This window comes from Barbus barbus, assembly GCF_936440315.1.
Source record: "Barbus barbus genome assembly, chromosome: 33".
In the NCBI taxonomy this organism is placed as follows: domain Eukaryota; kingdom Metazoa; phylum Chordata; class Actinopteri; order Cypriniformes; family Cyprinidae; genus Barbus; species Barbus barbus.
The window spans coordinates 25,411,970-25,425,925 of record NC_136761.1 but is presented as its reverse complement, the minus strand read 5'-3'; the positions used below and the strand labels follow the sequence as shown (position 1 = coordinate 25,425,925).

The 13,956-nt window shown below is 34.9% G+C and overlaps 1 protein-coding gene across 3 annotated transcripts in view; it reads left to right on the top strand.

The window, feature by feature from the left end:
• LOC306853549 (proton-coupled amino acid transporter 1-like) overlaps positions 1-13,956 on the top strand; it is a 35,193-nt gene that overhangs the window by 281 nt on the left and 20,956 nt on the right. For 2 of the 3 annotated variants that reach the window (XR_013782751.1, XM_079391046.1), the window contains exons 2-11: positions 1,230-1,339; positions 2,080-2,191; positions 2,271-2,361; positions 4,599-4,687; positions 4,964-5,053; positions 5,848-5,932; positions 6,401-6,619; positions 8,458-8,556; positions 8,659-8,825; positions 11,567-11,736. Coding sequence is in view for 2 of the 3 variants with exons in the window: in XM_079391046.1 (XP_079247172.1) it covers positions 1,312-1,339; positions 2,080-2,191; positions 2,271-2,361; positions 4,599-4,687; positions 4,964-5,053; positions 5,848-5,932; positions 6,401-6,619; positions 8,458-8,556; positions 8,659-8,825; positions 11,567-11,736 (1,150 nt within the window). In the remaining variant the exon portion in view is untranslated. Of the gene's footprint in view, positions 1-1,229; positions 1,340-2,079; positions 2,192-2,270; positions 2,362-4,598; positions 4,688-4,963; positions 5,054-5,847; positions 5,933-6,400; positions 6,620-8,457; positions 8,557-8,658; positions 8,826-11,566; positions 11,737-12,135; positions 12,190-13,956 lie in introns of all 3 variants that reach the window. The other variant, XM_079391047.1, reaches the window with a different exon arrangement.

Genomic DNA, 13,956 nt, shown 5'->3' with positions numbered 1-13,956 from the left:
AAATTCTTCCTATTTATGTGTTTACTCTTGTCGTGAACGAGACCGTAAATGAAAATAGACTGGTGGAATACAGTGTACAGTAAATATGTCTCTTCTGCACTATATTTAAGCTTTAATTTGTTAACTTTATTAGTATTATTAGAACGATACTTCTAAGTTACCCTCTTTATTAATATTAGTCATTGCAATATTTGCTAATATATTACACTAATTGAACGAACTAAGCAACAAATAATGAACGATTATATTTCTACCAACATAACAAATATTAAGAAATGTTTTGGGTCATGCTAGCTAGTACATGTTTTGATATTGCACAATGTTACACAACTTTGCAGCTACAGTACGTCAGTGTTCAATCTTAAGATTTTCTTGACGTTTGCATTGCTTTAAAGATCCCGTAACTGTGGGAATGTAGTTTTCCTTTTTGATTAAGACTTCTATGCAAGCTGTCTATTAAATGTGCATCAGTAACAAGTGAACTTAATGCTCATGAAAGACTTTTATTTTCCCATTGATCTGTTTTTGTATTGATTAAAGTAGTCGATAGGAAATGTGATCAAGGCAAGGTGGCCACGCCAAAGTCAAATACTGATTTGAAATTTGACTGCACTTAATATAGCTGCTTTGCATTAGCATATGATTGCATGGTTGTTCATGCACACCTATCTAGTTATTTTTTTAACTTGAAACATTCACAGCTTCAGGTTATAATTATATTGTGTGATGGTTGAGTTAGCTACATATTTGTAAAAGCCGAGTCTGATTGTTGTTTAACTGTTCTTGTAGCTGAATGAGTTTGCGCTCGTGAGGTTCTACATATGTGTGGTTTGGCTTGGTTTCAAATAGTTGTGACATCTTTTTGACTCGTATAACTGGTGTATTTCACCCTCATATGACCAGCCTGTCTTCACCGATACAAAACAGTGTATATAGAGTTTGCAGCTTTCATAAAAAGCATATTTGACTAAACATTAATAAATGTTTTCTCTGCATGCGTAATAGTAGAAATGGTGGCCGTGAGTGATGCTGTAGTTCATTTGTGAAATTGTCACACAGCCATATTAAAGTGTCAGATATAACTAATGTTGATTGCATGCTATCATTTGAAATCCTCTTGTTTTTAGCCCCAAGAGACGATAGAGAATATGAGGCAGAAAGGGCACGTTGTGCGTCATTGGTGTGTTCTGGGAGGGCTATTAACTCTGTTCTTTTGTCTGCGATCACAGAGCCTGTAGATGCAGCGTCTCCGCAGGGAAGCTTTTGATCAGTGAAGCTATCAGTGGCAAATTACACCCCACCAAAGCAAGCATGGCCTCTGATATCAACTATCAGGACGGTAAACCAATTTCCCTTGCATTATGTGACACTGATTGTGATCTTTATTTTATTTATTTTTTGTGGCTAAGCTTGAAATAAATAAAAAATATATAATTTAAAGATTTGTACTTTTATTCAGCAAGGACACATTACATCATAGATCAAAAGGATAGTAAAGACATTTATAATGTTGCAAAAGTTTCAAATAAATGCTGTTCCTTTGAACTTTGAATTCATCATAGTGTCCATAATTTATGCAACTATTTTCAGAACTGATAATAATAAATATTTCTTGAGCTGCAAATAGTATATTAGAATGACTTCTGCAGGATCATGGGACACTGAAGCAGGGCTATTTTAGTATCATTGGCATACTATTTTTTTTATTATTATTATTATTATTATTTGAATTAGTTTTCATTTTTATTTTTTACTATTTATTGTTGTTTTATTCTTTCTTTCTTTCAATTAAATGTCTCGTTAACTATAATAACCCTGCGCTGAAGACTGGAGTAATGATGCTGAAAAATTCTACTTTACCATCATATTTTTAAAATGTATTACCATATAAATCAGCTAATTGAAACTGTAATAATATTTCACAGTTTTTAGCGTATTTGTGATCAAATAAATGCAGCTTTGATGACCATGACTTCTTTTGTAAACATTAAGAAATCTTACACACCCCATACATTTTTGAATGTTTCATTGTACATGGTTTAAGATCATGTTAAAGCTATATTTGTGTGTTGGTTCAAGGCCCAGACCTTTCTAGAAGAGGTGAGAGCCCCGCTGAAGATGAGCCCATCCATTCACCCGGTTCCCTACGACAGACAGAATATGAACGAATCGGAGGAAGAACGGGATCCTCGTAAGCACTGTCATCATCTGTTAAAACTTTCATGTTCTTAGACTTGTTTTAATTTTGTGTTAATTTGTTTTTTGTTTAGGTTTTCTCAGACTATAATTCATTTACTTAAAGGAAATATTGGTACGGGACTCCTCGGCTTGCCTCTGGCTGTCAAGAATGCAGGACTCCTGGTAGGACAGACAATTTAATTTGGAGATGAATGCTCATTACATTATATTTTCAACTGCTCTGACCTAGTGTTCTGGTTGCCTTTTATAAAATCGTATATCATCGCATTAAAACGTGTATAGTTGCACGCACGCTTCTCTCTGAGCTTTATCTTGTTATTGTGGCAGCTGTATGTACTTATCTGAACAGGATCTACTTATGTCAACATCATGTCAGCCTTTCATTTTCAAGTCTTATGATTTTGAAGAACTTCCACACCCAGCACACCTTTTGGTTTTTGAAGAGACAATGCAGTGTTTGTTAATGTGATGTAACGCTCACAGGAGCAGCACATGCAGTACATGCGTTCATGAATAAAAAGAGACAACCTACACTCAGTGTGCAGAATTAACACTTGCCAAGTGCAAGTCAAAATTAAGTAAATAAAAATGTTGGCTTGTTACAGAGTTTAAGAATCAGATTCAGCTTTATTCGCCAAGTGTGCGCAAATACATGAGGAATTTGGTGTGGTTTTTAAGAAGCTCTCGGTACATGCATGCATATATACATATGTACATGCATATCTGACATGAGAACAGAAACATTTAAATAAGACTTAACAATAAATAATAATGTATGAATCTGGAACAGAAGATTTATGTATAGATTTGTGCATTATCTACTTACTCTCTCTCTCTCTCTCTCTCTCTCTCTCTTATTTATATATATATATATATATATATATATATATATATATATATATATATATATGAAATAAAAAAGGATAAAGAATTAATCACATTTATTATGCTATTATAAATAAGTCCTTCATGCTCACCAAGGCTGCATTTATTTGATCAAAAATACAAAATTTTGTAATATTATTACCATTTAAAATGACTTTTTTAAATTTATTTGAATGTCTTAAAATGTCATTTATTCCTGTGATCAAAGCCGAATTTTCAGCATCTACACTCCAGTTTTCAGTGACCCTTCAGAAATCATTATAATATGCTGATTTGCTGCTCAAGAAACAGTTCTTATTATTATTATTATTATTATTATTATCAATCTCAAAAACTATCATGCTGCTTCATATTTTTGTGAAAACCATGCTTTTTCTATGGTTCTTTGATAAATAGAAAGTTCAAAAGAACAGCATTGATTTGAAATAAAAATATTTTGTGACATTTATAGATGTTGTTATTGTAACTTCAGGTCAAATCAGTGTGTCCTTCTTGCTGGATAATGTATTAATTACTTTAAAAATATCTTACTGATCCCAGACTTTTGAACAGAATCCATTTATATTTTTTAAATAGATTTTTTTTCTTTCCATTTTATGCACCAAATCAAATCATGGCTTTGGAAGAAAATCTGCTTTATTTGGAGCCTCATTCATGTCCATAGCACAAACTAAGTTTGAAAGTAAATTTATGGTTATGTATAAAGCCTTAACAATTACTAGCATCTGAAGTTCTTTTGTGGTCTTCTTTGCAAGCAACAAATTGCTGGGTGCCGTCTTTCTTAGACTTCATGTATATGACACAGCTGCACCATTAAGGCGTGCTTGTGTCATTGCACTGCTGAGCCGTGCTTTCAGCCTCTGAAGACCTCTAAAACCTCTCAGCAACAGCTGAAGACACAGGAACTACAAGACACAATCTGACAAGTGTTTCCAGCGGATCAAAGATGCCAGACGTGTGGACACGTCCCTGAAGGATGCTTTCTGCTTCACTGCCAGGCTTGAATATTATGCTTTGACCTTTTTGTCAGTTGCATTGTGCAGTTACAGATGTAGTTGCACCCCATTGTTACTGTTCCTTATCTTATAAAACCCTTCCTCACAAATTGGAAATGCAATAATGACATTCATAATGTTTATCAAATCATCCTAAAAACCAGTTTCCACAAAAATATTAAGCAGCACAACTGTTTTCAACATTGATAATAATCAGAAGTGTTTCTTGAGCAGCAAATCAGCATATTGAATGATTTCTGAAGGATCACGTGACACTGAAGACTGGAGTATAGATGCTGAAAATTCAGCTTTGATCACAGGAATAAATTACATTTTACATTAGATCAGTTCAAATCAGCAGAAGAGCCATGACCCCATGTTAAGGCACTAAACCTCAGACTGTCCCTGGTGGGCTGTATTTGAAATTCATATTGTTTAAAATGCTTTACCCAAATTTTCTAGTTGATTAAACATGCTTTATCAATAGTTTGTTACTCTCTCTCTCTTCTCATTTTGCAGGTGGGGCCTTTAAGTCTTGTAGCTATGGGAATCGTGGCTGTACATTGCATGAACCTCCTTGTGAAATGTGCACATCATCTAAGTGCAAAGTAAGAATAAACAGCTTGATTATTTGTAGAAATGCTGCCCATCATGTTCTTGACAAGATTTTTGATGCCTAACATCTGTTTTGTTTTGTCTTGGCAAATTTTAGTGTAGTTTTCTTGTCATATCTATCTATCTATCTATCTATCTATCTATCTACTAATTGCATTTTAGTAGGAAATAATTAGTAGGGTAAATACTTGTGTTTCTGTTATGCAGTTGACTGATAAATCACACACATTTCTGTCTGTTTTTCTAAATGAAGTGTTGTCTATATTTAGGATGGGCAAGCCGTTTCTTTCCTACGGAGATGCAGTGGAGTATGGCATGGAGAACGTGTCGTGGCTGAGTAGGCACTCTTTGTGGGGAAGGTACAGTAACTGAACGTCTGTGTTTCACTGCTTACAGGGCAGTTTTTAAATTCAGCACTATGTTAAACTTGACTTGTTTTTGCTGGTCTCACCATAATCTTTAACCATTTGTCACATGACTCTCTCAGCACCTGATCTCTGTGCAACCTTACTGTCACATCTTGCACATGATGGCACACATGCATAGATGTTATTGTACGAGCGTTTGCTCATCTGTGGTATGAAATGTTATCTGTCATATGTTAAAAATGCATTTTATAATGTTATATATTAAAGGAAACCACACATTTTAAGATGTTTGTATGCACTAATTAAGACAGTGCTTTCTAGATGGGGTTTAGATGTACACTACCAATCAAAAGTTTGGGGGCGGTGAGATTTTTGAAAGAAGTGTCTTATGGTCACCAAGGCTGCGTTTATTTGATCAAAATGCAATAAAAAATATTGTGAAAAATTACTTTTTATTTGAATGTATTTTTAAATGTAATTTATTCCTATTTTAAAGCTATATTATTCGTCTTTATTGTCACATGATCCTTCTGAAATCATTCTTGTATGCTGATTTGCTTTTCAAGAAACATACTATTATTAATGTTGAAAACCACTGTGCTGCTGCATATTTTGGATGAAACTGTTATTCTTTCAGTAGAAACTTAAAAAGAACAGCATTTATTTGAAATGGAAATGTATTTAATTTAACTTTTGATCAATTTGATTCATCCTTGATGAATAAAAGCATTAATTCCTTTGAAAGGAAAATCTTACTGACATATAGATTTGTTTTTGGTTTTCAGGCGTGTGGTGAATCTGTTCCTCAACATAACCCAGCTGGGCTTCTGCTGTGTTTACTTTGTGTTCCTCAGCGACAATGTCAAACAGGTGAGAGAGCTTTAAATACAGAAGAAGAGACTTTTTTTTAAGATATGAATAAAGATTTTGGCCACATTAAACAAAATACTCTTCAGAATCACACAGTGTAATGTCCTTTATTGTCATATTATAATTTTTTTTTTTTTTTTAAAGAAACCAGAGAAAACAGTAGTGTTCTTGTAGGCCCACTAGTAGAACATGTGAATTCACAGTGAACTTATAAACTTTAAAAACGTAATGTATTGTTATTTTGGATAAAAGCTTTTCCCAAAATTCTGAAATGTAAATTCAACAGAAATACTGTGAGCAAGTTTCTTTGCTCACCTCAAGAGGGCACCATTGCTTTTCAGTTCGTTTGGTTAAAAAGATGGGCTTCCTTTCTATAATCTGAATTTAGAAATATAAAATTCTTTCATATTGTTAAAGGATTGTTGTTACTGCCATAAAAGAATCTTTCCATTGACTTGCATATTTTAGGTGGTTGAGACTGCAAACGGGACGACCGCAAACTGTCACAACAACGAAACGGCAGTGATTGTCCCCAGCTACGACTCTCGCCTCTACATGCTCTTCTTCCTGCCCTTTATCATCGTGTTGGTGTTTATCCGCAACCTCAAGTACTTGGCCCCTCTGTCGTTTGTGGCAAACATTTCCATGTGTGTCAGCCTGATCCTCATATACTACTACTGTCTGACGGTAAGACACATTAAACACACACTTAATATGGTGAAAGTGTATGGCCTGCATTGCATGATTTTTCATAGTGATTAGTGTCATAAGTCGCTGGGATATATTTGCAGCAATAACCAAAAATACATTGTATGGGTCAAAATGATTTTTTCTTTTATGCCAAAAATCATTAGGATATGAAGTAAAGATCATGTTCCATGAAAATATTTTGTGTATTTATTACTGTAAATATATTAACTTCATTTTTGATTAGTAATATGCATTGCTAAGAACTTCATTTGAACAACTTTAAAGGCCATTTTCTCAATATTTAGATTTAATTGCACCCTCAGATTCCAGATTTCAGCCAAATATTGTACTATCATAACAAAACATACATCAATGGAAAGCTTATTTATTCAGCTTTCAGATGATATAAATGATGCTATAAATCTAAATTTAAAAAAATTTACCCTTATGACTGGTTTTGTGGTCCAGGGTCACACATACATGCTTGGTACACAATACAACAGCCTGGTTCCTGGGTGGAACAACAAGTATTTGTAAACTAGCCACATTATGGTATGAATATGTTAAGAAATATTACAATAAGAAAAATATTAAACCAAGCGTTGTTTATATTAAACTCATATATAGCCCAGATACAGTTTTCAAGCAGAATGTTTGAAAAAGTTTGTTAGGTTTGAAACAATAGATACTTTGCTCCAAGCAATCCTTAGGACCAAGCCCTCTCCCCGGGCTGCTGATTGAGTCTCAGATGTTATGGATGAAGAGTTAAGTGTCAATGACAGGTTTCAGGGTTGGTTTTTAGAGCGCATTTCATATTGAACTGCTTAAAATGCCTTGAATCAGACCCTGTGTCTAATCGGCATTGCAGCTACTGAGAAACAAGCAAGAAGGGTAACACTTTTTTCAGGAAGGAAAGACAATTTCTCATGGTGGAAACAGCTGGCTAGAGATTGCAAATTGGTTTGTTTGGAAAACGTTTTTTTTTTTATAAAGAGTCAAGGGTTTCAAAAATGCTTGCAGAACTGCCAAAGGACATAAAACACATCCTCTAAATGCATCTTGAACATCATACAATCACTGTGAATTTACACTGCGACTTAAAGACATAATTTCATTTGTTTAACATTTGTGCGCCAAAAATAGTTTACTTAAAATCTGACTATACAGTGTGTCACAAAAGTCTGAGAATTATTTTATCAGGGAATATGACCAGTTTGTTATGTATAATTAATAAGAAATATTTAAGACAATGACTGTCTAACTATACTGTAAAAAGTTTGGGGTCAGTAAGATTTATTTATTTTTTTGTAAGAAAGAAATTAAACCTTTTATATATCAAGGATGCATTACATTTATTAAAAAGGGACGGTATAATTTTACAAATATTTCTATTTCAAATAAATGCTGTTCTATTCAATTCTCCATTCATCAGTAAATCCTGTAAAAAGTATCATGGTTTGCACAAAAATATGAAGCAGCACAATTGCTTTCAACATTGATAATCAGAAATGTTTCTTGAGCAGAAAATCAGTATATTAGAATGATTTCTGAAGGATCATGTGACACTGAAGACTAGAGTAATGATGCTGATAAATTACATTTTAAAACATTAAATAATAGAAAACTACTCTTTGAAACAATAGTAATATTTTAGTTTTTACTGTATTTGGATAAAGTAAAAGCAACAGAAAAAATAAAAAATGTTAAATATTCATTGTCTCAGGTTTTTTGAACTCCACGATACATTCATGTAAACTTTTTTATTTTTTTTTTTAAATGTTGAATGTGTCACAGACTGTCAGATATTCTTTTCTCTTCTCGCTTTGCCTTGTCAGAATATCCCAAACCCTATCAACCTCCCGCTGGCAGGAAGAGGAGTTGACTATCCTCTCTTCTTTGGAACAGCAATTTTTGCCTTTGAGGGAATTGGAGTTGTAAGTTTTTCTTTTGTTCTGATATTATGTTTGTCACCACGGAAATATTATTCAAGTGAAAAAAGTTCAATTCAAAATGTTGTCATACTCGATCTTCATCAGGTGCTACCACTTGAGAATAAGATGCAGAACCCCAGAAACTTCACCACGGTCCTGTATCTCGGCATGGGCATCGTCACCACCCTCTACATCACCCTGGGCACCATCGGCTACATTGGCTTCGGAGAGCATATTCGGGGCAGCATCACATTGAACTTACCGTTGTGCTGGTGAGTGCCAGGGGTTCTTTAAAGGTGACCTATTATGCCCCTTTTTACAAGGTGTAAAATAAGTCTAAAGCCCCTTACCGTATTGTGATGCCGTGTCCCAGCGCGATGAGACTAAAACAATAAAACCCATTATAAACAAGGCATTCGTTGGATTCAGTGAGGACATAATTAGTCATTACAATGACTCATACAGTCTTTTTACACGTTGCGCCGCATAAACATAACACCATGTCTGCATTTATGATTGTAGAAATGCCAAACAAGCACTAATCTACACTGTTCAAAACTCGCATTTGTATAGTCAGTAGCAAATTCTTTAAATATCGAAAAGTACTTACAGGCTGAGGCAGAAGCACCAGACTGCAAAGTTGTAATTGCCCCACTTTATAGAAGGGCTGGGACGATACATAGTTTCTGGATCGATTCTGAGATTTTCAGAATGCATCGCGATTCGCGAGTCCTCAGGAATTGATTCTGGGCCTAGATTTTAACAGCAGATGGCGCTCTACTCTAGTTTTTATCCTCACACTCAAATGCACATGAAGAAGAGCGCTTGTGCGTTCGGCTGAGTCTGTAATTTCACCTCAGCTCAGAATGCTATTATGATGCAAAATTAATGTAAACGCCGCCCACTGTGAACACACTTGTAGCCTAATTCACTTCATAATTTTCTAATTTTATGAATGATTATTTTAGGTTCAAGTGTGTGTAAGGATTTGGAAACAAGCAGAGTACGGCTGTTTATAAAGCATGCAGCGCCATCTACTGTTCAAAACTAAGCTCAGACTCGATTCCAGAGGACTCGTGACGCATTCGGAAAATCTCACAATCGATGATGAATCATTTCGCGATTTGCGATGCATCGATGTATTGTCCCAGCTCAACTTTATAGTGTTCACAGCCATTCATAGTGTTCACATTGTAGGCTACTTTCTCCCAGGATCAGGAAAAAGTCCTCTGTAAAATGTGCTGAACACACTCAAATATTTGGGTTGAACTGTTCTGGAGCAGTGTTGTTAATATAACTTAACCACTGATTTCTAATTGTGTACTCATTTGGAAGGCCAAACAAAGTATTTTCGCTTTCACAATGAAACGAAGCGGCAACAACACTACAGCAAGAATAATAGTTACGCCTTCTTTCATTGCGTGTATGTTTGGGCGGTGTTATGCAAATCTTCCCACACCTTGATGTAGACATTTGTGGGCATGTTTGAATGAGCCGTTTTAGGAAGGCATGGCAGAGTCTTAAATTTGATAAAGAATATCTCTTTGGGTTTGAGACTTTAGTCTTTGCAACTTTACAGATCTTATATATGCACAAACAGCTTGTAACACTCAAAGAGAAAGGAAAACATGAAATCGCATCATATGACCCACTTTAAAGTTGCCGCTTTTAGGGTATGAGCCAAGACACCCTGTTTTTGTTCTTGTCCCTTTAAATACAAATGAGCTGGTAATCCCAGCCCCCTTTTCAGAAGCGGGCGGAGCTTCAAGAGCTAATATACTACGGCAATACCGGCAACAACAAACAATCTCACGTACTGAAAATGCCAGAAACTCTTAAGCAGTCGACTTCACATTGCTTTCATATGCAATTTTTAACTAGTACATTATTACCATTATAGGCTGGATGTTTTCACACACTGCGGCCATACAACTGTGTTTAAACGCCTTTTATAAAAGTGATTTTTGCATAATAGGTCCCCTTTAATGTTTATTTAAAGCCTGAGAAACACTTGTCGGAGTCCCATTACCCATATTCCCCAAGGGGGATTAAAAATGGATAAGCAGAGAATCTCGAAAATTATTTGAGTACATGTTGGCAATGAATTTTTCCTCAGTTCATCATTTCCCAGATCTATTAAAAGTCAAAACAACAACCAACCAACCAACCAAAAAAAAAAAAAGATATTAATAATTAATTTACATATATGTATGTGTGTATGTGTGTGTGTGTGTGTGTATATATATATATATATATATATATATATATATTACACACACTCACAAAAAATCGATCTATTTTAAATAAATGTCATGCGACACTGAAGACTGGAGTAATGATGTTGAAAATTCAGCTTTGCATCACATGAATTACATAAATTACTTTTTTTGAAATAAACATGAAAAATATTTTCAATTGTAATATTTCACAGTTTTACTGTATTTTGCTAAATTAAGTGTACAATATGATTTTTTTTATATATGTTTTTTTTTTTTTTTTTTTTGTACCAAAACTGTTCACACCAAGTCTAGCCTAGACTTTCCAAAAAAAAAAAAAAAATATATATATATATATATAAGTTTTAGTTTGTTTCTTCCAAAAACTCTGACTTGCTGCAATTTGGTGAACTAGAGCTGGGAAATTGAAGGCAGCTGATTTCAGATGGTTTGAGGCTTATCCACTTCAGGCTAATATAAAGCAAGCATTTTGAACAGGTCACTGAGCCCAAGTGACAAAAAAGCTGACTGAAACTACTTAGAAACCGGGAACAGACCCAAATACACACGAAGTGTCAGTAGTCTCTCAGAAGTGTCCTGTAGTTTCTATTAGCAGCAGTTTAGTGATTGTGTCACTCCAGAGACAATGCTCTTTCATGATTATTGAAGATATCAGCGATACCTTTACGATGCTTTCCTTTGTCATTACACTTCTCATATTTTACATTTACAAGACTAGCTGATATTCTATGATCAATTTGATATAAAAATGTGTCTAATGTCTGTCTGTTCTGTAGGTTATATCAGTCCGTGAAGCTGCTTTACTCTTTTGGGATCTACATCACTTATGCGCTACAGTTCTACGTGTCAGCAGAGATCCTGATCCCGCCGGCGGTGGCGCGCTGCGGCCCCAGATGGGCGTTGATGGTGGACCTCAGCATCCGCGTGGCTCTCGTAGGCCTCACATGTAAGTCATGCTGCAACACAACACCTTAAAGGGGACTTATTATGCTCCTTTTTACAAGATGTAAAATAAGTCTCTGATATCCCCAGAGTGTGTATGTGAAGATTTAGCTCAAAATATCCAATAGATATGTTTTTATAGCTTGTTAAAATTGCCACTTTTAGAGTATGTGCCCAAACGCGCTGTTTTGAGTGTTTTGCTTTAAATGTGAGTGAGCTGGTGCTCCCGGAGAAGAGGGCGAAGCTTCAAGAGCTCACGCTCAGGCATTAGTAGTGCTAGCCTTTGCAAATAATCATTCCACTATTAACACAAGCCTGTTATCTTTACTGAAAACTGCTCCGTTTCAAAGTCAGTCATCTGATTATACTGTGCATAATAAATTTGCGTTTATGAATTACACAGACGGGAGCACCATGGGATAAAAATAACATCATATACACCCAGGATGCCTTGAGGGTGAGTAAAACATGGGCTAGTTTTCGTTTTTGGGTGAACTAACCCTTTAATACAGCTCCAGCAGTCGTTCAGTTAAAACCATCAGCCGTTGAGCTGCTTGCGTCAAAAGTCAGGAGTGTTTTCAACGGCTCATTTGCTTGTGTGCGTTCATGCTCAAGGTTGTTCGGCCACTTCACAGAGCATTTGTCATTGTTAGAAGTCTATTTTTACCTTTTGTCACTTTTTCTGAAACAAGCCGGTCCTTGAACACCACAGCGAATGTTTTCCGCGTGTGACTCAGCCGTGCGATTGCTATCCGGATGGGGTGTTGAAAATGAGGTTTGTGTTTTGATTGTATGAAGTAGGTGGGTTGTTATAGAGTGGTTGGGTAGTGAACATGACCGTGTGCCTCTTTATCTGTAAATGAAGGAAATCATGACTTCTATTTTAAAACCGTTGTGAATGGCTCACGTGCTCAAACAGATCACTCTACTTACAGGACAACAGCCACAGCCTAGGCCTTTAAATATCTTTTTAGAAATATTGATTTCCTTTCAAACCTGAGGTTGTTAATTCCTGTTTGACACGTGAGGTGTGATCTCACATGAGCAGCAGCTGACAGTGTTTTCTTCACTTCATCTTGTTAACGCAGCTTTCACTTATATGAGCAGCCTATTAATCGTAATATACTTTACTTAGCCTCAGGTATCACATGGGGATCAAACATGTAATCATATATTAATGCACCTTACTGCTAGGTTTCATTTTCATAATTAATCATTTATCCAACATTTCTTACACCACTTTTTTTTTGATTGAAGCCTTTGTCAAGAACATTCAATAATATATATTTTTTTTAAATATAAAAACATGCACAAATCATTTAGATGGTAGATTATTTTTTATATGAGTCTTCTACTAACCAAGGCTGCTTTTATTTAATTAAAAATATAGTAAAAACACTAATACTGTGAAATATTACTGCAATTTAAAACAACTATTATTCCTAAACTGAATTATATGCAATATAACAATTCTAAGTTTATATCTCACAATTATTTTTTTTACGAATTGAGATGTAAACTCTTATCCTTACATATCAATATCTCACAATTCTGACTTTTTTGTTGCACTTCTGTGAAAAAAATCTGATTTCTCAACAAAAAAATGGAAATTGTGAAATATAAATAAAGAGTTTACATCTTGTAATTGTGAAATGATAAGTTATAGAGATATAGACTTATAACTGCGATGAAAAAAATTCTCAGTTTCCTTTTTATTTATGCATTTTATTTTATTTGTTCTGTGGCGAAAGCTAGCTTCCATAGAATTTCTCTGGTCTTTAGTATCACGGTAATCCCAAAGTTTTGAACACTAGTGTAATTTTTTTTATATATTTTATTTGTTTTGTTTGATTTTTGTGGTAAAATATGACAGACATTTTCTTGGCAGTTTTTAGGAGATTTGCATTTGTGCATCCATTTATCTGACTATGTGTAACATGCAGGGAAAAAATCTGTTAATTGATTAAAAAGGACTGTATGAAGAATTGGAGAAATCAATATGCCCCTAGTGTTTCTGTGTTATTGCTAGTTGCTTTGAACTGGTTTAAAGCAGAAACATTAAAGCAGTATTCGCAGGGACCATTTCAGCCGTGTTAATGGCTTTCAAGCGTGGAGGGAAAATTGTCAGCATTGTGGTGTTGGCGTGGAGTCAGATGTGCAGCTGCGAGATTATATTTGGTTATTAGTTAAATTGAGCATTGTAAATTTAATTTTTTTGCAAACT